Source organism: Emys orbicularis, chromosome 10 (genome assembly GCF_028017835.1).
Source record: "Emys orbicularis isolate rEmyOrb1 chromosome 10, rEmyOrb1.hap1, whole genome shotgun sequence".
NCBI lineage: Eukaryota > Metazoa > Chordata > Testudines > Emydidae > Emys > Emys orbicularis.
The window spans coordinates 22,303,265-22,328,911 of NC_088692.1; the positions used below are offsets into that span (position 1 = coordinate 22,303,265).

The 25,647-nt window shown below is 40.1% G+C and overlaps 1 protein-coding gene across 1 annotated transcript in view; it reads left to right on the forward strand.

The window, feature by feature from the left end:
- Positions 1-25,647, forward strand: part of MRTFB (myocardin related transcription factor B) — a 186,070-nt gene that overhangs the window by 137,611 nt on the left and 22,812 nt on the right. Inside the window, exons 3-8 of the mRNA XM_065411773.1 lie at positions 2,302-2,367; positions 5,404-5,459; positions 7,581-7,656; positions 10,132-10,293; positions 10,877-11,061; positions 25,476-25,619. Coding sequence (XP_065267845.1) covers positions 2,302-2,367; positions 5,404-5,459; positions 7,581-7,656; positions 10,132-10,293; positions 10,877-11,061; positions 25,476-25,619 — 689 coding nt within the window. The remainder of the gene's footprint in view (positions 1-2,301; positions 2,368-5,403; positions 5,460-7,580; positions 7,657-10,131; positions 10,294-10,876; positions 11,062-25,475; positions 25,620-25,647) is intronic.

Below are 25,647 nucleotides of genomic sequence, written 5' to 3' on the forward strand. Positions count from 1 at the left end.
GCTCTCAACCTAAAAGATGCTTGCTTTCATATTTCAATAAAGACCATCTCACAGGAGATACCCTGCATTTCACCAGAGAACAAGACCATTTCCAGTACAGGTCCTCCTTTTGGCCTTTCCACTGCACCCAGAACCTTTACAAAATGCCTATCTGTAGTGGCAGCTTTTCAGACAAGATGGGATTTTTGTGCTTCTGTATTTAGACTATTGGCTCCTAAAAGCAGATCCAAACATGAACTGAGAGTGGACACTCATTTCACATGCTCCGTGTTTCAGAGTTTTGGATCAATGAAAAGACATCTCTACTGATACCTTCACAGAGTATCTCTTTCATAGGAGCAGTTCTAGACTCCAGAACAGTGAAGGCTTACCTTCCAGAAGACAAGAATCCATCTCAGAAAGCGAAGTTCTTCCTCTCCCTTCTAGGTCTCATGGCATCAACCACATATGTTACACCCAATGCGAGACTAAAGATGAGATTTCTTCTACACTGGGGGCAGGGGACAAGACACTTCAAACCTGAAGACACATGAACCTAATAATTACTATTCCAAACAAAATCCAGAAAACTTTCTTGTGGTGGATGGATCAGGAGCAATCCAACTGGCACTCAGATCTTTCCTCCCTGAAGTGAAAGGGTGTGTGGTTCAGGTGGCCACAGACAGCATGATAGCAGTGTATTATATAAACAAACAGGGAGGAGCCCACTCTTCGCAGCTTTGCAAAGAGGCAATAAAGTTTTGGGAGTGGTGTATTCATCACAAGGTTTATATGGCAGCACTGTGTGAACCAGGATCCCTTAACCAGTTAAAAGAACAGGAGTACTTGTGGCACCTTAGAGACTAACAAATTTATTAGAGCATAAGCTTTCGTGGGCTACAACCCACTTCTTCGGATGCATATTGAGTTAGTAACCATAACCAGTTAGTGGACCAACTAAGCAGAGTGTCCTCCCAGATGCATGAAAGGTCCTTGAAAGAAATTGTAATCAGGGACATTTTTGCTCTGTGGGGTACTCCAAATGTTTGCCACAAGGTTCAACACCAAATGCTGTTTGTTTTGTTCAAGTGCAGGAGACAGCAGTGGTACACAGACTTAGTCCTTCTTTCAAAGGGAAACTTCAAAGTACTTCCACTGTTACTGGACCTTCTGTCACAGCAGCAAGGGAAAATGTACCATCCAGATCCACTTTTGTTACATTTGACAGCATGGGCAATAGATCTTTGATAGAATTAGAGAAATCTTTCTAAAGATCAAAGGTATAACTGTTATGTCATTTAGGGTACATTTAACCAAAACTGCAGTATACCAATAGATGGTAAATCTGTATTCTCTCGTAATATCATTGAAGTTTCTAAAAGTTTATTAAATCTTTATTCCCCCTATAAGAGAGCCTGTTCCTGCTTGGATTTTAAACTTAGTGCTTTCACAGCTTATGTTTTCTTCCTTCAAACCATTATCTACGTGTTCTGTATTTTATCTTTCAATTAAGACTGCATTTATCATAGTAGTAATGTCAGCTAGGAGGGTTAATAAACTCGTGCCTTGATGGCTGACCCTCCATTTACAGTTTTTCATAAAGACAAAGTAGTTCTTTGTCCTCACCCAAAGTGTGGATTCCAGAAATAATTTCGGACTTCTACATTAGCCAATCCATTATTCTATCAGTGTTGGTTTTTCCCCCCAAATCACATTCAAATAAGAGTGGAGTGAAGTTACATTGTTTGGACACTAAAAGTGTTATTGTTCTGTTTAGATAAGATCAAGGATTTTAGATTGTCACACAGATTGTTTCATATGCAGGTAACTGTAAAGGAAATCCCATTACAGCACAAACATTGTCTAGATGGGTCAAACTATCTATAATAGAAACTTATAAGAATGCCTCACATTATCTTCTTTCTATGATTAGGACACACTCTGCTAGAGCAGTGTAGTATCCATAGTGTATCAAGACAGGTCCCAATAATTGAAATTTGTAGAGCAGTCGCATGAAGTTCAGTATGTATCTTTACTAAACATTATGCACTAGATATTGCAACTAAGTCTGATGCTCTAATAGATCCGTTCTGCAGTCCTTATTTAGTTGTAATATTGTAATATTACCAAAGATTTTAAAAAGTAACCTATAGGTCTATTATACAATATCCTGTGTCTGTTACTGAATGAACATAGTCAAAATATTTCTAAAGTTGAAATATTTGACTTCTTAATTAGAATTTATATTGTTCTTTTCTGCAGCTTTAAGTAGGAGAGAGTATCATAGCATGTGAATTAATGATTGCTATTTTCTTTTGCCAGTACTTCAGCTTAGGCTGCAGCAAAGACGGACAAGAGAACAACTGGTGGACCAGGGCATCATGCCACGTAAGACTAATTTTATTTACAGTAACTTGTATCATATTTCAAGACATATAAAATAATTGAAGATGAAAATGTCTAAGGAAAGCAGTCATGATAACTTTGTCATTTGATGATATTCATTTAATACCTACAGGAAAATTATAGCTAATTTAAATAAGAGGTATTTAAAAAACAAGATAAAGTCAGTAAACTAAATTAATCTGCAGACAGAATAGCCACTGTGGTAGCGTCCCCCTAGAGTTGGAGACATTTGAAATAAGAGCAGACCAATGATAGAAAATACTGGGCCTAATTATTCTTTACAACATTTTAAACTGTGAGTAACTTCACTGCAAATGATTGAATTACACCAATGAAAGCAAGTGGACAAATAAGGCTTACTGAATGACTTAGGAAGTCATTTCCATCTCTAATTCTATGATATAGTCTAAAACAAAGTTACTGTTTATTAATTTATTTACAAATTGAAAATGTAGATAATTTAGATGCTGTTTATTAATCAGGTACAGTTTGAAACTAAATTAACTGAGTTTATGTTAGTTGTATTTACAGTAATATGTATCTGAAATTACTATATTGTATTTTTAAAAATATAAGGCTTCTTTGTAAATGATTTCAGTACTTTAAAGTAAACTAACTATATTTGGTCCTAAGGTCCATTTTTCCCCTTGACTTTGCTTATTTAGGGTTAGTGCCAGCACAAAGGTACCCTAAAGTCAGTTTAATCAATAGCAGAAGATCCCATGCATAAAGGGTTTGAATGGCATAGAGCTGCTGTTCCAGCTCCAACACCACCACCGCTCCATCCCCCAAGAAAAAGGAGAGGGCTCTGGTTGTGGTGTTTTTATGCCCTGGCTATCCCTGACTGCCGTAACATTCTTTAGGGAACATAAGCAGCTGGAACAAGGTAGAGCAGCCTATAGCTATTCTAACTTATGCTGGGGGACCAACTGGGTGGAAGGCAGCCCTAGGATCAGCGGAGTGCAAAGACAGATTAAAGCCACCTTTGATACCACCATCCCTAGTTGCACTGAACACTCCCCACCCCCCTGAGCATCTTTACCTTAGTCCATTTTTAGAATCAGTGGAAGTTGACAATATCTAGTAAGAGAAGACTGGACTCCATAGATTATGGACCCCATTAGAAAAATTATTCTTTATTCAATAAACAAATATACCAATTTAAAATTACAAAAATGCATTAGTTACAATTATTATAAATAATATTCAAGTCTTCACTGGTTGAAGTCACAATTCCTTGCATTCCTTGCATGGCTTCTTGAAACTAATCTCTTCTTGGAGGTTTCCAGTTACCCAACACACCTGAGACTGCTTCATTATAGTATCCTCTTAGCCTTTTCAGTACAGTAGTGGCTTATCAGTAAGGCTATGTTTTAGTAAAGGGTATTTTTAGTAAAAGTCATGGACAGGTCACGGGCAGTAAACAAAATTTCACGTCCCATGACCTGTCCATGACTTTTACTATATACCCCTGACTAAAACTTTGGGGGTGGGATGGCACTGGGGGGGGCAGTCGCTGGGGGGGCATGGCTGAGGGGGCGCCACGGGTGCTGCGGGGAGGGGGTTGGTGGGACTGGGGCAGGTTTCCTACCTGGCTCCTGGGAAGCGGCAACCTCCAGCTCCTAGCTCCACATACTGCCTCCACTCTGCCCCAAGCCCCGGTTCTAAAGCTCCCATTGGCTGGGAACCACGGCCTATGGGAGCTGCAGCAGCGGTGCCTGTGTGCGGAGGCCGCACGTGGAGCCAGGAGCTGAGGGAGGGGAGTTCCTGTCACCCTTCCAGGGAGCCCCCCTCTCCCCGCAGGTAAGCACCACCCCACACCGCAATCCCCAGCCCTGAACCCCCCACACCCAAACTCCTGCTTCTGGGGAGCGGGGGGTTGAGACTGCCCCAGCAGCAGCCGGTGCAACTGGCCCACGGGCTGCCTGAGCTGCTCAGTCGGCTCCCAGGGCAACTGCAGGGGCCACTGCAGAAGTTAGGGAGGTCACAGAAAGTCAGGGAATACCTTCTCTCTCAAGCACAGCTGGGCTTTCAGCTACAATGTTGCAGACTTGTTACACTGTGGAGTGGGCTCCAAGGAGGCACCTTTCTTTTTCTGTCTGGGAATCAACAGACTTCATTAGGCAAGTGAGGAGATAGCACTTTAAAAAATACAAATGTGCCCTTGATTTTTTCCCTTACTTGTTTATATTTTCTTGAAAATTGCTTCAGAATGAAACACAACATTATGGTGCTAGTCTATTTTAACTGTTCTTTACTTTGAATATTTTGTGTTTTTACAATGTTTAAAAACAGATTAGTGCAGACAGTTCTTAGTAACAGACCATTTCTTTACCTGTCTGAATGTTTTGTGCATTGATCTTTCCTGTATTTATTATTAGAGAAAATAAATCATAAGTGAAGGGTAATGTAGTGGGACAGATAGACAGCTTCAGTATTTTGAATGGAGGCTGATAAAATTCTACCATAGAGCACTTTATTGGTAAATAGCTAGGGGACACCAGCATATGACATGGGTGACATAAAATATTAGAATTTATTAGGGCATCACAGTGTACCTTAAAAATGTTCTAATGTTCTCTGCATATGCATGAGGAGTGGAGTTTGTTTTGCCTTGATGATCCACAGCTTTGCTTAGCTACAAATCCCAATTTAGAATCTATACCTGTGTTATATCAGTGAGTTACAGTAATTTTCTGTGTGAGAAAGACTTAACCTGTACATATTTTAACAATGAGCTATAATCTCAGAGTGGAATGCCTCCCTGTTTAGAGGGCCAGCACAAAGAATATGCAATACTTCAGTCCCACTTAAGCTTTTTGCACAGGGATGAATTTAACCTTCAGGAAATACAAGCAAATAATAAATAGAAAGAGTCAGATGTTGGGCTAGTAAAGTGGAGTCCCACATCTGATGTAGTGTTGAGTGCAAGATGCCTATCCTTAACTAATACACTGATTAGAGCATTTCATTTGAAAACCATTTCCTGTCAGTTTAACTCTTTCTTTCTTCTCACAGCTTTGAAAAGCCCAGCTGCATTCCATGAGCAGAGAAAGAGCTTGGAACGAGCCAGGGTAAGGGATCTAGTTTATACTTTTTTTAAAACTATCAACATACTGTTAATATCTGAAAAAAGAAAGCTAGTTTATTACTTATGAAAAACAAAAATAGATCAGTAATGTGAGGTAGGCAGTTCTCAGACTGCATGGGACATTTTATTATAATTGTAAATAGTCTATGGTAATATTCTGGAAGAATCCTTAAAATTGAAATGCAACATTTGTAGCAAATCTCTTGTGTTGAGTGGGAGTGTTCTGAATTCTCCACTGGTACCAGACAGGTTGGGGGTTTAAATGTGATGGCACTCTACTCCAGGTCTGCCCCCCAGTCCAAGAAGAGCACTGTTCAAATGACAGCAGAGAAAGATGGCAGGTTTTGTGCAAGGAAACTGAGGCCTTGTCTGTGCTGAAGTTTTTAGGCACCAGTGCAGCTGTATCAGTGTAGGTACTCTGGTGGCTAAAACTGCATTGTGGACAAGCCTTAATGCAGGCAAGAGGGGAAAAAATGCCACTATCATATTATCCATCCTAGAGCATTCTGTGCTCTAGGACTACAATCACAGTTGTAGTGCCTGCCTGCTTTCTCTGTAGATTGATCCAGCTTTGGATCATGGTATAAGTATTGTAAAATTTACTGGCCTTTCCCCTGCACCAATTCTTGCTAATTCTCCCTTCCCCACTGGTTGCCATGGAGATCCACCAAAGAACAGAGCTCAGTGGTGCATGAGTTGCTACATACTACACAGAATCATAGCAGTTCCACTCCACTTACATTCGTCCACAGATGTGGAATGCAGAATATTGCCCTTAGATCTATTTTCAGTCTGCCTGTCTTCAGATTTAAGAAGTCACCACTGATCTGGATCACATTCAGAATAACCTTAAATTATGTAGAAATTGATGGGGCCATTGATACAGCTACTGCCATGTACAGTACTGTTTCAGTTCACCTCCTCGTACTTTTATATGGAGGATAATGGACAAATTGACATCTCCTAATACATATCCTTTATAAGAGAGACACTGGTAGGTCAGCTGACAATTTTTATTAAAGACAGTTTGAAAACTTTAATAATAATCTGGACTCTAGGACAAGGTTAGTTATGCCTGAATTACTCTGCACAATCCAGTAAGAGTCAGTTATTGTGCCATAACTTCATAAAACTGGCAAACTTTAAACTGTGAAGTCTAGTCATCTAGATCTTCAAACTTATTCCAAAGAGATGGGTTTCTTTTAAGAAACTTAATAAGGATGTTACTTTGCACAGCAGATTTTAATAGCAAAGGTCTGAACTGTGCTAATATGGCATGGACCTGCATTATGGAATAGCGTATCTCTGGATTGCTCCTGGGTTGCTTACGCAGGGATTGTGACTCAGACACTTAAGCTGTCTCTGGTTCTTACACGGGATGTACTAATGTGTGTAGAGAAGGCTCTCTATGTACCAACACAAGGGCCAGGAGCAATTTGCTCATTAGTGCTGGCTGCTGCTTTGAAGTAGAGATGTCACTAACTTTCAAGTAAAGAAAAAAATTGAGTTTTAAAAGCAGTTCAAAGGCAAGTTCTGTCTTGCTTACTGTAGTCATTTTATGTCTGTACCAGTGTGCTGCATTTCCCAAATCCCAGTTCAATCACACCAATTAGATTTAGATTTCAATCTCCCTTTCTTGCTCTGTGTGTTTGGGTCGTAGTTAAGAGGAGCGAGTGGGGGTATTAGGCAGAGAGTCTGTTTAAGGTGGGTCATTTTATGGGATCCTTGTTATTTGTAAACTATTCAGGGGAAGGGGAACTAAGTTTTATCCTAGGCAATGTAAATTGCCAACTATACTTACTGTGCAATATAAATACTTTAATAATCACAAACATAAAGCCACAACCTAAGGTTTAATGCAAAGTCTTGCCAAAAATTCTAAAGCTTTAATGGTTTTGTTCATAGGGAAGAATTTTCAATACAAAAAATAAATCTCTCCCCCAACAGAAAACAGTGATACTCAGCTACAGGAATATAAGCCAAGCAGCAATATATTCATAAATCCAGTTCTCGTAAAAGTTTGTGTGAATGAACAAATTGCTTTGTTCTATAGTTATTAGCATTAGTATGATGCGTTTTTTTTTTTTTTTTTTTTTTTATAAAGACTGAAAATTTTCTGAAGCACAAGATTCGCAGCAGACCAGATCGATCAGAATTGGTCAGAATGCATATTCTGGAAGGTAGGAACCCATGTATCCTGTTTTTCAGGCTAACGGTTTATTTTAGTTTTGGGCTATCTTACTGAATCAAGCTTTGTTATGAGGTACTTATTAAGGTGCAGGACTGTTTTGTATGCCAATCTGTAGTTCAGCTAATTGGCACTCCATGGAGACTTGAACCAGTGGGGAGGAATCTTTATCCTTAATCCATAGGACAGCAGAGAAGACACTCCTGACCACTGCTCTCTTCTCAGCTGTGAGGAGGATGCCGCTATAACCACAGTTTCCCTTAAATAAAACTTGTGTTGTATCATATAAAGTTAATTGCTGTATTATCTATCTCCTATCTCATAGAACTGGAAGGGACCCCGAAAGGTCATCGAGTCCAGCCCCCTGCCTTCACTAGCAGGACCAAGTCCTAAGAGTTGTACATACAGTATACATTGTTGCAGTCTTTCCAGGAAGCCCTGAAACAATCTTACAATGTTAAGGGAGGTTTTCCACAGTAGATTAACCATTAATGAGCTCATCTCTCCACATTTTGTTGCCTTGCTGTTCAGGTAAATTTAATACTCAGAAATAATAAAATCATTTTTTGAATGGGACTGCATTAGCATGTTTTAATATTGAAATCCCATTGTATGTACAAACAGCAGTAATAAAACCAAAATGAATTAACAGTATTCCATTTGGTGAAATAGTCTGCTGTTTTTAGTTTTCAGAACATGAACTTGGATACTACTCTCAGATCAGGATTCTTCATATTGACAGGCCATCTGCATTTTGTCATTAAAATTAGCACACAACAAACATCTAACAACCTTCAAAATTACATTTTAAAATTAAGCCTTTTATAGTTGAGTTTGGCAAGAGAGGCTCCAAAAAATTTGTTTTGAAGTTGAAAAACAACAGTTTAATGGATTTCATTCATATTTGTTCTGGGAAAACTGTCATTGGGGCTAAAATCACATCAAGTTTCTGCCCAGTATATTGGGAAACAGCCAAGACGTTACATTCTGAAAACTGGGGTTTATAATAGAAATACCAACTCGTCCTTAACTAGAAGAGTGCTGCTATAATGTATAAATTTTTACTAATGTGATCTGCTTTTCGATTTATGAATCATACTAGTTCTGTGTGTCATACTTTTGGTTTCACACACATGATTACCATATATGCTGATATTATTACTGTAGAATAAGAAGTGCCTGCATTCTTTAAAATGTCCCCGATGGGTTTTTTCTTTCCACTTCAGCCTACTTAATGAGTCTAGAAGAATAAATTGATACTCTTACTTTGGTGACAAAGGCCCTGATTCGGCAAAGTGCGTAAGCAATTGCGTAATTTAAATTGACTTCAGTGGGACTACTCAAGTGCTTAAAGTTAAATAGGTGTTTAAATTCCTTGCTGAATTGGGGCAAAAGTAATTGAAGGGAGTTTTTCGGGTCAAATTTGATTCAAATTTTAGCTTTGTAAAAATATGCTCATAGAATCGGTGAGGATTTTTTTTAATAACGAAAATCTTTTCAAATAAACAAGATATTTCACTGGAGTGTTTTAAGCAAATAAACATTACCCTCTGGAGTTTTCAACTCAAACATAACCCAGAGAATTGCAAGTGAAATTGACAAGAAACTGGCTATCATCAAATGCAAAATTGTGTAGTCTTCTCCCTAGTGAAAGAAATGTCAAAAGTAACCAATACTATATCATAAATTGTGAAGTTGTGTAAGTTGTTTTAATTATTTCAGTAACATAGAAAAGGACTTTTTTGTAATAAAACATTTAAATCTGATAGTGCCTCTCTAATAGGTCAACACCATTTATATAGCTGCTTATACTAATAAACAGCATTTTGGTATCCTGTCCATCTGTTGTAGTGTACAGTAAATATTACACACCTTGTTTATGTTGTGTAGATTCTGTAGCTACAAATTGCATCCTAAATTGATGATGGGGCAGGGTCCTTGATCAGAGTGCCTAAGGGCTTGTCTTCACTACCCGCCGATCCGGCGGGTAGCAATCGGTCTATCCGGGATCGACTTACCGCGTCTAGTGAAGACGCGATAAAATCGATCCCTGATCGCTCTGCCGTCGACTCCGGAAATCCACCACGGCAAGAGGCGGCAGCGGAGTCGGCGGCAGCGCGGCAGTGGTCGACTTTCCCCCGTCCTCACAGCCAGGTAAGCCGACCTAAAATACGCAACTTCAGCTACGGTATTCACGTAGCTGAAGTTGCGTATCTTAGGTTGGACCCCCGCTGTAGTGTAGACCTAGCCTAAGACAATGGGGTGTTGATTTGGGATCCCCAGGCACTACCATAATTTAATAATAAAATTAATAATTATTATTAAATACTATGTTGGTTGGTTGAGCCTGTATGACCAAGTTTTCGACATGCATGGAGGTATGGCTTTGAAAATCAAATGCTATTTTGGTGGTCTTAAAACGAGACAAAATAGTTAACAGAATCATTAAAAGTTTTATCTCTTTTAGAGACATTTGCAGAACCCTCACTGCAGGCAACTCAGATGAAACTGAAGAGAGCTCGGCTGGCAGATGATCTGAATGAGAAGATTGCTCAGAGGCCTGGCCCTATGGAACTGGTGGAAAAGAACATCCTTCCTGTAGACTCCAGTGTTAAAGAAGCAATTATAGGCAAGTAGAAGATCTACAACTTGGATCTGTTATCAGTAAGGCAATATGAGAAATTAGTAATTTGAACCTTAACTTTAAAGGTTAGTTGAAAAAAAATAGTTAATTAGCTATGTATTATGTCAACTTCTAAGATACTTATGCCCTATCAGCACTAAATTGAGCAAAGTAATACTATTTTTATTCAAACTCAGTTTTAACTGTACAGTTGATTGGAGTATAAGGCTATGTCTGTCTTACATGAGTGAATCTTTTCATTATTAAAAATAATTAAAAATTGACGCTACATAAATGACTCTTATTTAGTCACCTCCCATCTTAAGGGACCATCCCACTAAATGCTCAAATATATGGAATACAGTTCTTTTCATTCTTTCTTAGAAGACCATCACCACTGAGCAACCAATTTTTGGACCCTTGAATATCTTTTAAGATGGCTTTTATTGTGTTAAAAATAACATTTAGATACAAAAATATTTAACTACAAATCATAGTATGCTAGTTGATTTCCAACATTTCATGGCTCCTCTAACTAGCTAAATACTGACTTTTGAACTAAAGAGTTTATTTTTTGTAAACATCCTAGCAGTTGGACAAGAGAGTTATCCCCAAGCTTTGGATGATTACTCATTTGATGAAGACAGCAGTGACGCTTTATCTCCAGATCAGCCTGCTAGCCAGGAATCCCAGGGTTCAGCAGCGTCTCCTGGTGAGCCAAAAACAAGTGACTCGCCATCATCAGTCACACCGAACACTACTTCTACCACACAGGTACAGTTTATAAATGTGAGAATCAAATCACAAACCTATGTATTGTAGTACTGTATTGCAGTAAAGAGAGCACTGATAAAAAAGCACATTTACCATACATGATATTTTACTTTCTGCGTGTTTTTGTGGCATTTCACTTAAATGATGCTCATTCTAGGTACTGTTGATCAAAGTTGGAAAACATATTTGACCAAAGAGAGGTATTGAAGGCCCCGAACATAACATAGGAAAAGGAGGAAGCAAATAAAGAGCACTAGTTGTGTTCTCACCTTTCTTTATTTCCCTCATTTTTTTTCATTAATATTTATCATTTTTAACTCCTCTTTAATTTTATCTTTCCTACTGGCCACCATCTCTGTGTCTCTTTCTATGATATATATGACCCTAGAAATACTACTACTTCTTGAACACCAGATTTCATTCATCACACTGCCAAGCAACCCACAACTTCAGGTAACCAAACTAAAGCAGGCTGTTTCAAGCTTTTAAAACTCTCAATATTGTTTGTGTAGGCTGCTTTTCATGTTGATAAAATAACCGGCTTCAACTTAAGCAAAAAGTCAAAAACTATTCTTTTTAAAGGATTGTGCTGGTTAAAATCCAGTTTACTCAAAAATGAACTAGTGAGACTTCTTGGTTCCCCTCTGTATGAACATGGTAGAGGAATAGATGGAGTGAACATGACCTACCTGCCTGCCAGTGTATTAAAGAAATCTTTGCTCATAATGTGGCCTCCCACCATTATATGAGGGTTGCATTTTACTTTTCCCTTTATTGCAAGTGCCCTTCCTCTGCACTCTTAAAAGCAACGATAAGTTTGTATAGCTGTTCCCCCACCTTCCTTGTAGTATTTAGGACACTGAACAAACAGTAAAAGTATCATGGTGGTAAAAAACAAAAAATATTAGATCTAACCCTGCAGACTGCTGTTCTGTTTAAAACAAAAAAAATCTGAGAAAGGTGGGATTTTTACACCTTGCACATCCTTCTCACATCACATCAACCTGAAACCTCAAGCCAGAATCCAAATATATGCGTGGAATTTCCTCCACAGTCAACATGGATAAACATTCAGGAAGTGCTTTAAAAATAATGGAGGTGGCAACATTCACTTAACAGTCATTCTCACAAGAGAGAGAAAACAGATCAGTTCCTAAAGTATCCCATTCTTAGCTGTTACACTGTGCAAAAGTGTTTGAATCACTTCTGAATTTAGGTGTACTTCATAGCAGTGTATTGTGATAGCCTTGTCTGGTCAGTTTGACCAGAGGGAACAAATCTGTATTCCTTTTATTTGCTAAATGAATAAAGGGAGCATTTGTACTATTTAATTATGCAAAGTGGTTAACAAAAGCAGGGAACAGGAAATTTCCCATGTAACATAATTTACATAATCTAACTAACCATTTCTTTGCTATCCATATATTTCATATTTCCACCGTACTTCAGAGATGACATTGAATTAGATATTTGGGGGAGGAAAGATAATACCCAGTTAAAATCAGACACAAAAAATAGATAAACCTTTGAAAAAGACAAACTTTCATACTGTTTTCAAGCTCTCTGTGTAGTCTAGAACTGATGATGAATTAAATCATCTCAGATTCATTGCTTGCTAGTATCTGTAATTATTGGATCCTTTTTAATGGACTTTAGAGACACTTGTTTACCTAGATTACTTTGCAAATGCTTGCAGTAAAAGAGTTCAAAAAAGAATTTAGGGTTCAAAAAAGAACTAGATAAATTCATGGAGGATGATAGGTCCATCAATGGCTACCAGGATGGGCAGGGATGGTGTCCCTAGTCTTTGTTTGCCAGAAGCTGGGAATGGGCAACAGGGAATGGATCACTTGATGATTACCTGTTCTGTTCATTTCCTCTGGCGCACCTGGCATTGGCCACTGTCGGAAGACAGGATACTGGGCTAGATGGACCTTTGGTCTGACCCGTATGGCCGTTCTTATGTTGCTGCACTGGAATGTGAAGAACCCAGTTTGCTGTTCCTAGGTTCCAAGAGTGAAATCCTGGCTCCCTTGAAGTCAATAGCAAAACTCCCATTCACTTCAAGGAAGCCAATATTTTACACCATGCTTTTTCCAGAATCTGTAGAACCTTTGCAGTCATCCCAGAAGAATGTTTTGTCTTTAATAGTAATGGTTAACTGCAGTTGCTACTGGCTTTTTAGTACCTTTCTTCGTTCCAGATAGTTAACTTGTGTAAATCATCATAACTCTATTGAAGTCAGTCAGTGGAGCTATGACCGTCTACATCAGCTGGGGGTCTGGCCCTGGTCTCCAGAAAAGATCACAGAAGTAATGAAGATGTTGTTTTTTATATTTATATCGTTTTAAAACAGTGTAGATGTTCAGTATTAAGAAACAAAACAAACTTGCTGTTTCTCATCTAAGCTAGATTTTCTTGTTTTCTTGCATTATGTATCTAAATTAGATTTTCCAAAGAAGAGTGAAAGTAAGGAAACCTGAAATACTAAAAGGAACAAAACTGGCAGATGCAACATTTCTCTAATCTATAACAAGATAACTGAATGAATGGTATTTTTTTAAAATAGATTAACAAAAAATCAAATGTAGATTTGACTCAGTAGCTTCAAAATAGTACTGTCCACTGCCATGGAGAGATCGGAGCTTAATTGTTAGTCTTTGTAGCTTATGTTATTAGGTCAAAGAAGCAACATTGCTTCTCTCAGGTGCTTCATTGACTGGTCCAAAGGTAGTCTCCTTCAAAAGGATGGCAGTTTTGTGTCTCTGACAGTATAAATTATTAGATCTAAAAGGGAAACAGATTGCCTCTTCAGAAGTAGAGGCGATTAAGATTGATCCAAATTACTCCATTAATAAGCTCCAAGGGCCTAATCAGTGTCATCTCATTACATTGGTGTACATCAGTAATAAACCCACTGTAAATTATCAATTCCACTGTAAATATGAAAGGAGTATTGGGACCATAGTGTCTTGTTTCAAACATTTTTAAAAAATCATGTAGTAGCAGTCAGGTGGAGGCATAATGCTGTACTTGAATTTATTTTCTCAAAAGCCTGTCTCAACCAATTTGTAAAATTTGTAGACTTAAAGAACTAAACACCAAGTTACCCCATTAGTTTTTGGATTATTAGTCTAACCGTTTATACCATTTAGAATAGGGCTGTCAAGCAATTAAAAAAATTAATTGCGATTAATCATGCTGTTAAACAATAATAGAATACCATTTATTTAAATAGTTTTGGATCTTTTCAAATATATTGATTTCAATTACAACACAGAATACAAAGTGTACAGTGCTCACTTTATATTTATTTTTGATTTAAAATATTTGCACTATAAAAAACAAAAGTAGTAGTATTTTTCAATTCACGTAATACAAGTACTGTAGTGCAATCTCTTTATCATGAAAGTTGAACTTACAAATGTAGAATTATGTACAAAAAATAACTGCATTCAAAAATAAAACAATGTAAAAGTTTAGAGCCTACAAGTCCCCTCAGTCCTACTTCTTGCTCAGACAAACAAGTTTGGCTACAATTTGCAGGAGATAATGCTGCCCGCTTCTTATTTACAATGTCACCTCAAAGTGAGAACAGGCATTCGCCTGGCACTGTTGTAGCCAACGTCACAAGATATTTGTGTGTCAGATGTGCTAAAGATTCATATGTCCTTTCATGCTTCAACCACCATTCCAAGATGCGTCCATGCTGATGGTGGGTTCTGTTCAATAACAATCCAAAGCAGAGCGGACCGACGCATGTTCATTTTCATCATCTGAGTTAGATGCCACCAGCAGAAAGTTGATTTTCTTTTTTGGTGGTTCGGATTCTGTAATTTCCGCATCAGAGTGTTGCTCTTTTAAGTCATCTGAGAGCATGCTCCACACCTCATCCCTCTCAGATTTTGGAAGGCACTTCAGATTCTTATACCTTGGGTCAAGTGCTGTATCTATCTTTAGAAATCTCACATTTGTACCTTCTTTGCGTTTTGTCAAATATGCTGTGGAAGTGTTCCTAAAAAGGACATGTGCTGGGTCATCATCCAAGACTGCTATAACATGAAATAAGTGGCAGAATGCTGGTAAAACAGAACAGGAGACACACAATTCTCCCCCAAGGAGTTCAGTCACAAATTTAATTAATGCATTATTTTTTTAATGAGCATCATCAGCATGGAAGCATGTCTTCTGAAATGGTGGCAGAAGCACAAAGGGGCATACGAATGTTTAGCATATTTGGCATGTAAATACCTTGCAACAACAGCTACAAAAGTGCCATGCGAACACCTGTTCTCACTTTCAGGTGACATTGTAAATAAGAAGCAGGCAGCATTATCTCCCGTAAATGTAAACAAACCTGTTTGTCTTAGCAATTGGCTGAAAAAGAAGTAGGACTAAATGGACTTAGGCTCTAAAGTTTTACATTGTTTGGTTTTTGAGTGCAGTTATGTAACAAAAAAATCTACATTTGTAAGTTACACTTTCACAATAAAGGGATTGCACTACAGTACTTGTATGAGGTGAATTGAAAAATACTATTTCTTTTATCATTTTTACAGTGCAAATATTTGTAATCAAAAATAATAATATAAAGTGAGCACTGTACACTTTGTATTCTGTGTTGTAATAGAAATCAATATATTTGAAAATGTAGAAAAAAATCCAAAAATATTGAATACATTTGAATTGGCATTCTATTGTTTAACAGTGCGATTAATTTTTTTGAGTTAATTGCGTGAGTTAACTGCGATTAATCGACAGCCCTAATTTAGAAGAAAATATATATATAATATAAAATAAATAAAATTTGGAGTTGCATTTTAAGCACTCATAAGATCTATCCACTGGTGAAAACTAGAACAGTTTAAATACGCAAAATGGAATGTTGAGATGCTTGATTCCCTCTTTCACAGTTCATCTGAACTACAAAAATAGTTTGAGTTTTGCAAACAAACAAAAAATCTTCACTATAATGTAGTTGTGTGGTCTAGAAAGCACAGTAACACTGTCTGACCTTGAATATTTCTGCATCTTTGAACATCTTATAAAAATGCAGCTGGAAAACAACTTGCCAGATTATCAATGGAATGAACATCACTTGCACTGGAAATTAATTTTAAGTTTGACCAATTCCTAAAACAGAAGGCTATGTGTATAATATAGTCATCTGAGCATTGTTATCATGAGTGCCTCTCGCTGGATTCTTACAGCCAGTTTTGGTATCTCCAGTCTTTGAGTTACTCAGTAGACCATTATTTATGATGCTTACTTGTATTAGATGTTGCCAGACTGTTGGGTTTCCTCTAGTGTTAATTCTTTGTGCCATTTTGGTCCTTGGCTTCTTTGAGACAGCCAGCATGGATGCCCAATTAATATAAGTATGGTCCTGGGCTTTTTTGATAGGGGGACATTTATCCACTTGGAACTGGAGAGCACCAACTCATTTAAAGTAGGTTACCAGACTTCCACTAGACTTTCACATGCATCCGAAGAAATGGGTATTCACCCACGAAAGCTCATGCTCCTATATGTCTGTTAGTCTATAAGGTGCCACAGGTCTCCTTGCTGCTTTTACTAGACTTTTAGTCACTATTGATCAGTAATGAATTTGAACTTAAGTTCAGTTACTTTCAAGTCACTATTCCCTAAATAAAATTATCCCTGCCTTTTTCTTATTCCTCGTTACACTACTAACACCTTATTTTTTCTTTTCCTAAGTCTTGCACTTTTTATCCAGATTTCCTCATTACATGTTGCTGCACTCACGAACACTTAAATGTTCAACCCAATATCTTGCAAGTTTTTTTTATTTGCATATAGACTTCTAATACTCCATTGATAGTGATGGTTGGGATTTTCTGGTGCTTACACTCATACATTCTTAATTGTATACTCTAAAATAAATGTGCCGCTTTTGCAATGTGACTAAGAATAACTATTTTACAGTTTATGGAAAGATTTAAGGAGGAAACAATTTTAATGCCAGAGTGATGGGTATTAATGTAAATCTGTAATATCTCTTTTGGTTAGTGATGGCTGTAATCTAGTGCTGGATTTTCAGAACAACTTCATAGGGAGCTCAGGGTGTTTCATGAAGGTTCTATACAAAGTACAAAATACAGAACTGAGCATTTTGAAACATTTTCCCATTTGTCGTTTAAACTCGCTTTATATCGGTACACTTATTTTTAAACTGAGCCAGTTGACTTTTAACATGGCCCTGACTCTTGTAAAATTGCAACTACTTTACTATACAACATGGCAGAAACTGGAATTATTCTGAACTTTTTTCCTAACCGCCACCATGATACAATGCAAAAAAGATTGCAAATTTCAAATTCTAGAAAAACATGTCTGTCTGAGGCAGCTGATAGTGTACATCATTTACAGAGCATTCCTTCCTGAGGTGCAAATTGTGACATGAATTAGGTTCCATATGGAAAAAATGTAATGTGTGTTGAGTGAAATGAAAACAAACCACATGAAATCAGATCAGTAAGTGAAGAGTTAGGCTCCTTATGGATAGTTAAATAAAAATACTTGAAGCAATGCATGCCAAAAGCCATTCAAATGGTAAGTGTTAGATAGATACATGATAGCAACAACAAAACAACAGAGCACTTACAGCTAATTTGCAAAGCACTTCAAATGGGGCTTTAAATCTTCTAGTTGCAGATTTTACACTGTGTTCCATACTCTTCTACATATACATCTAGAAGTACAAAACTGCTCCTCCACAGACTGAAACAGATGCTTATCTTCATGTTCCTTTTGAAATATAAGAATAAGAGCTTACATGTGGAACGTGTGCCTGGGAATTTGCTCTTTCACTCTGTTAATTTCCTCTAACAAACTTTGCATTTTATTACAACAGAAAATATAAAGAATATTTTGAAAACAATGGAGTATAGTCAGGACTCTTTGAAGACTTCCTCCTGTACATGTTTCCAGGCCTTAAAGCATTAAAACATTTATGATCCCTCAGACAGATTGAGTGATGACCCAAAAGTCATCTTGCTTTCACCTCAGATGTTTGCATCTGGTAAGGATTAGGTGTTTTGACCTCATTACTTCAAACATGTCAAGTGATGATAACACTGCTGCTTAATAGCCAATTTATTTTTAGACCAGTTTCTGAACACTGAAGGACATTGCTCGATGAAGCAATGTGAAATGATTACTTTCCTAATACGCTCAAACTAGCTGTTAACCTGGTGCATGTTCACTTTCAGTTAATAGAGAAAGTGCCGAAATAACACATCTGTGATGGGAAATGGGAGATTTGTTCTTTTATTGTTGTCTTTACATATCTCCTTTAAGAAATAGAGAAGTGGCAACCAATCCACAATTAAAACCTGTTAAATTAGAAAACATGACAAGAAAGTGAAGGACATTGTTTGCCCTTTCTTCCCCCTGCTTCCCCACCCCAAATAGAGCTATTGTAAAAATGAGGAGTCCACCAAGCTGCATATTTCATATGGTTTGCAGCCCTTTCAATTTGCAGCTCATTGTCAATGTGAGAACAGGTAATTGACTGTGTGGCAGTGGGACTGTTCAAGTTCAAGTAACATGAGGTTTGCTTGAGAGACAACAGTTTGATTCCTAGTATCAGTGAAATGGGAGGGTTTGTTTGGTTTGGGGTGTTGTTGTTTTTTAATAGTACTAATAAAAAGCCATACTCTGAAGGGAAAAAAAGAAGAAATGTTGACTGGCTAGGTCAGGGAATTACACAGGACTACCACTTTAAATTTAGTTCCTTGTGCCATTGACCTCTGATGGCTGTGTAGACTTTGTTCCATGCAGGTAGGATACTGTTTGCATTTGACCTTGCACTATTAAGAAAACCTCGAATATGGTCAGTTTTGTAAAATTCCATTCATTGTGAGTTGGCTGTAGTATCATTGCCTAGGTAAGTATAATCATGGGTACTGATACTACTGCATGTTTTAGGATTTAAAAGGCTGAATAAGGAAAATGAGTAGTGCTGCAGTTACTCAAAATACGTTTTATTTTAGCTTTTTTACAAGTATATTGTTCACAGGTAACCTCCTTCCCTAGAAAAAACATAGATATGTTGCCACACAGCACTTCCTAATCAAGCCTACTTTATTCTTAAGGTAAAAAGCTTTACAGAAAAACACGTTAAAAATGATAAAAGACCCTGTATATATGCTAATAAGCTTACCAGAATTAACCTTAACATGGACTCTGGCAGGAGCAGTCCTTCAGCTCTACCCAAGGGGAGCCCTTGTGGTTACCTATTCATCACAGCTTCAGCTCAGAACAAGCACCCAGTCCCTTCCAACCACATACTGAGAATGTCTGAGCCCAAGGCCCATTCTAAAACCAGGCTATTTATTTAAAATCCCTTTCTTTGTCCGTTGGTCCCTGGAGAATGTAATTTGAATTAATAAATGCGCACCTTTCCAGTGGGTGGCTTCAAAGGGCTGATAGCAGAGGAAGTACATTAGCATCTCCCCATAGGTGCTGACTACATGCCCAGGACTGGAGCACCCACAGAACAAAAAAATGGTGGGTGCTGAGCACTCACAGGCAGCCCCCCCATCAGCTGTTCCGCAGCATGCAGGAGGCGCTGGGGGGGGGAGTGAGGGCAGGGTGCACTTGAGGGAGGGGACAGAATGGGGTGGGAAGAGGCTGGGCGGAGGTGGGGGATTGGCAGAGGTGGAATGGGGGCGGGTCCTGGGGCAGAACCGGGGGGAGCACCCCCCGGCACATTAGAAAATCATCACCTCTGCATCTCCCTCTCTACTAGAGAAATACATACAATAACACATACACTTTGTATTCTTAATACAATGGACCCCAAAGGTATTAATCCTGATTCAATACGGTTTAACTTAATTCAATAAGGTTCATTCAGTATATTGTAGGAAATTGTCAGTCTGTCACCCCACAAGAATTGGCAGAGAGATTCAGGGTAGATATAATACCTCAGAACTACCTTTCTCATTTTGTGAAATGAACTACATTTCAAGTTGATTGTGTCCCTTTTAGTTGTAAACAAACTGGAGGGAATTTAAAGAACTAAGATTGAGGTCTGCAAAGGTTATAAAAACTAATTGATGTGGACACAGTGGCAAAATGAGGATAGACACATGCATGGAATTAAGCGGCAGACCCCAACTTTTATGAAACTTTAACACAGGGGAGGGATGCTACCCAGGCATGTAATTGGTTCCAGTGCAGGAGTTACAGGGCTCCTTACCATATAACACATACTCTGGGTAGGCTCCCCTCAGCCTATACACCAGGACTCAGCTCTCTCTGAGTCCTAGCATCCTCCCTGGTGCAAGGGGGACAGAGGGTGCAGCAGGGTGGGGACCTTAGCTTACAAGGGCCATAGTCTGACTTCAGCCCACGAAGGACGCAGGGTCTCAACCTGAGCCCAATGCCCATCACCGAAATCCCAGGTCTTTTACCTCTGGGAACCTTTCATTTTATTCTCTTAACTATCCTGGGAACCAGCCACAGGGGCCACCACTGACTAGCTTGGTCATTTCCCGCCCAACTATGCTGCCTAGAGTCACAACACCTGCCCAGTCCCTGTCTACACATGCTGTAGCAGCATGTCAGCACTTCCATCTGACAGATGTACACCATCATCCCTTCTTGCTGATTGTAAGGGATGTTCTTACGCTGTATCACTGAACACTCTTTCTCCAGGAATATCTTGGTACCCCCTTATTTACTTTCTTTCTAGCGTTGTCTACATGGGTTGGGTCTGCTCCCAATCCTGGCTGGCCTATCAGTGAGTGCAGAAGAGGCATGAGCTGATCCCACTGCATGCCTCTTCTGAATGCGAACAGCTTTGGCCCTGAAGCCCACTGAGATCTAGCTGCCATCCTGAGTGACCTCTTGTGGACCCAGTTCACTACAGGGTGCTCACAAATCTAAATGTGCACACTCTGGGTAGCTGCTGAAACAAACACAAACATTGAGTTAATTACATTTTGCCGTTCCCTGCCGTCTTTTCGTTGGTGTAAAACTTGATTTCCAGCGCCCTATTGCCTGCACCTGCCACAGGCCAAAACCTTTTGCAGCTGCTAATGTTGCCGCCCTGATCCTGGAAGAATGAGTACCAAATTTACCCGCAGTACCGCAAATCTTTTCTCAGTACTGCGCTTACTTGATGCCTTGTCAGGAAGCTGCCATCACCATGTATAAATAGTGAGCCTAGCTGCCGGCCCTGAATTTTTAGTGACACTTTTATCGCCTTTACAGGGCACAAACGCTTCTCTGCACATTTCTTCGATGCCACATTAGCCCCTTTCCCCTTCTGGCCTGTTAGGGAGTACCTTAAACACAGGAACGCCAGTCCTTGCAGATAGCTGTATGTCAGTTACATTTAATGCACGCTGAGACCTGTCTGCAGCTGTTTTAGGCACCAGTTCACCCGCTCTCAAAGTGCCAGAGAAGGCAACAACAAATGCCACCGTAAATAACATGGTCTCCCTCTCAGCTACAGCCCCAGACAGAGCCTTTGACAGCTCTGTCAGGGTTTCCAGTGTTATGAGTAACCTGTCCTCCCTCTGGTGCACTAGCCAGCCAGAGATAATGGAGGGAGCCCACCTGTGGTGGGTCACAGGCACCACATATTGTGCCATCTGGTGTGTGGGTATGGGCCACCCACACTGCAGCCCTTCCGGTATCCTAAATTCCATGGACTCTGAAAGGCTTATAGACCCTCAGAGTCCACAGGACAACCGAGTCTTCGACTAGCCTCACAGCTGTCATGAGCCAAGGTCCCAGAATTGTTGGAGCATTGCCCGCGGATCCCTACTGTCGTCCTGAAATTGACAGAGGATTGGCAACACCATTATCCATTTCCAGAACATGCACTGCATGAAAAAGGATGTTAAACTGCAGGCAGTGTAAAATGAAGGCTCTCACCAGCCTTGTTACCCAAGCAGTCTTTGCCAACAGTCTATTTATAATATGGACCCTGGCCACACCAGAAATAGGACTTTCTTGTTCTGAATGTTTTCTCCCCTATTGACTGCCACCAGTGTAGGAAAAATCTCAAGGAAGGTGATGTCCCTTGTAATACCCTGAGCCATCCGGCTTTCTGGCCCCCTTTGTGCACACCACTCACCTTGAAAGTAAAGTAAACCCCAAAACCGATACCTCACAAGGTGGATTATACCTACAGTTCAGTCCTGAGCAACCAGCCCCAATGCCATATTGAAACCTCCATTTAACTCATCCAGGAATCTTTCCCACACTTCTAAGTCTTCCTTCATTTCCCTTGTCATTCTGATAAAGTGATGGGGTTTTCATGCTCCAGAGAAAGCAGATGCTAGATGAGCACAAAATGCCCGATGGGGAGGATCACCCTCAGGCAAGTTTAGGTGTCCTATGACCACCTATAGTTCCCTCAGAATAATTTTCTTTGTCCCTTTCAGAGCCCATATCCGTGCCCTGACCAATTCCAACTTCTCTGTAGATAACCTAGAAACCAATGAACTGAGTCCAGTTCACAGTGCCCAGGTATGTTAAACTTTGGGCAGGGCTTTCTGTTTTTTCTGTGGTGAGGGGGGCCCTGAAGCATTCGACTACATTCTGAAATGCCTGAAGCACATACTGACCTGTCCCTAATCTTCCTGCACTTGAGAAGATGTTGAGATTGTGCATGAGACTGGCCTGTTTCACACAGTGCCTATCACCCACTCCAAAATAGAGCTCCATCATTTGAAAGTGGCACGTGACACTGAGTGCCCCATGGGTGTGGCTTTATCAAAATAGTAGTGGCCTTCAAACTGAAATCAAAGCAAGTTGAAGTCCCTTGGATGCATTGGAAGCAATCAGAATGCAGACTTGATGCCACATTTTGGCAACATTGACCCAGGACAACACTCCGTAACCGTGCTACTGCAGCATCAAATGACAAGTATCTGACTGAACACAGGTAGGGGTCAATATAATCATTTTACCAATGAGCACTGGGGGTAGGACAGGTGATGGATAAGCCTGTATTCCCCCTTTGCCTTCTTCAGTACCACACTCAGGGAAGATGAGTAGTTCTGGCACTGGACTATATGGAAAAGGACCTGCCACTCTCACTGCTGCCACCTCCAAGGTGATCTCTGCCCTATCTATATGCTCAAAGCCTTTAGTAGACTTCAAGTTGTCTATCCAAGAGTGGCACCTCACTCTCTCATATGGGATTTGATAATCAGCCGAAAATCCGTTCCATAAATAAGCTACGTCTTTTTTCCCCCCAGGATAGTTCAATAACAAATTCCATAGCCCTGTATCTTAATTGAGAAGGAGCCTGTTCCATTATTACTACCTCTCCCTATAGTAACTCCTGAAGTACTGGGACCTGGAAAACCCCCTTTCCTACAACCTTGTTGGAACTGCCCTTTACCCCCGAAACAGGAGAGTGTACTGTGCCTACAGCAGTGTTTGTACTTGCCTGGGGTATGAAAACATTTCCCGTCATTAATGCAAAGTACACATTGGCTTTTATACCCATATTTTGAAAATGAGGTTTTGGCGCTGACAACTCGCTGTCTGTAAATGCCAGCTAGGCAGGGTGATAAGGAATCATACCTCCAGCCAAAAGTGCCTGGTCTGTTTTACCCCAGGGTAAATCAGGCTCCTCTGCCGCCATCTGTCTAAATTCTCTGTCATACCTTAATCATGCTACCCCACCACATGTAGCATAAGCCATCGCTATTAACTCCTTAGACTTGAAGAAGGAGAGACACCTCTTGGGGCTCCCCACACAAATTATACTCACATAAATGTGGAAGGCTGCCAACTAGTTCAAGAGTTTGTCACCTTAGGTCTGCAGAGTTTGTCCTCACCTTTTTTTTTATATGTTATTTGCCCCCTCCTCTGTCTGCTCTTCCCTGAACAGCAAGGTAAATAAATTCACAAATTCCCTTTCCAACCTTTTCTTTAAGCCCTTTAGACAGATGATTCCCGAGTAGGTGATTGGATCCCACATAACCTGTAGGGCTTTAGCTGCTGTGTCACCTGCCTATGTTTCATTAGGAATAATGCTACCTGATGCAGGGGGGAGCTCCCTAGTTGCTCCGTTTTCCTTTGTGGGATATTATGCTCCCCTCCCCCAAACTTGTGAGTGTCACCTCCTCCTCTGAGAGTGGCCCACACTTGTCAGGCAGGCTGCCCAACCTATGGGCCACTAATGCCAGTGATTTTACCAGGTCACCCCATATCCCTTGGAGTGGGTGTCCAAGGGAGGAGGGACCTGGGCTATCACCCTTGCCCCGAGTTCCAAGATTCACAGTCCTCTCCATCAGTATCCATGAGCCTCTGGGGACCCACCACCACATCCTAAGGATGCCTGTTGGACTTTTGGCAGGTTATGGGAGTGAGGCACTGGCTCACTCACCCACTCTGCGTCATCCTTGTCCTTTTCAGTGAGGCTTGGACCTTCACTTTCTGCAAACGCAGAGCCTGAATCTGTGACCTAGACCTCCTGTATGAGGGTTCAGGACCTCATTTGGGAGGAATGCATTCCTCTGACTCACCACCATCTGCGAAGTGAACTGTCCCTGCTGAGGTCCTGACTCCTGCCCAGCTGCTCCCCTCCTCTTGTGACTCTTCTGTCATGTCATTGATCCTCACTTGATCTCCCTTCCTGTGAAGACTGAGCACATCCTTCCTCCACGGGAGCTGCACTCCCAAGCCCACTATTCCCCAACAAAGCTTCTGGAACAGTTGGCACCTGTGCTGGGCTAAATCCTGGGAGTTGGGGAATGCTGGCCAGTCAGCACCTATCTCCCCCAGCTGGCCAATGGGTGCCAGAAACTCCCAGGGGGAGGAAATACCTATTGTCCCTTGGCGAGTGCCTCCCTAGGACTGCCCCTTTCACAGCTGGCCCCATCAAGTTCCCGCACCTGTTGATGCAGGTGGATGGCATTTTGTAGAGCATGGCTGGGAGACAACGGCTATGCAAAGGAAGGAAAATAATTATTTATCATGTTACAAGGGATATGAATCAGGGGGAACGGGATGAAACTAAGAGGGCGAAAATTTAGGCTGAATATCAGGCAAAACTTTCAGACAGTGACATTTATGGTACCGTATATAAAGGCTTGATCTTTTGCTGTTACCTTCAGTGAGAGCTGGAGAAAGTCCCAAGACTGTAGAATATTCTCTGAAGGGAAGCAGCGGAAAATCCCATCATTAGAGATGTGTAAATCTAGACTAAGAATTCACTAGAATATATAATACATCAACAATCCTGCTTTGGCTGGGGAAAGGACTAGATGGCCTAGTTAATCTTTTTCCAATATCTTTAATTCTGTGTGTGTGTGAATTGGTCATACTTTGTTTTATTTATTTTTTTACATGTTTTTGTGATGTGTTCTGGAAGTGTTCAGGTGCTGGATTTTAATGAATGTTTCTTTGTTTTTCAGCAGTATCTCTCATTAACCTCTGCAGTCCCTGAATTCCTAAAGCCTGCCCCCACCACTGAGCAGCACACTACACACTCTACAACTACTACTACCACTCTGACCACAAATACTCTATCTGCAGCAAAGCCTGGGCCAACTTTGGTAAAGGTAGGTTATAATGAAGGCATTTGATGTC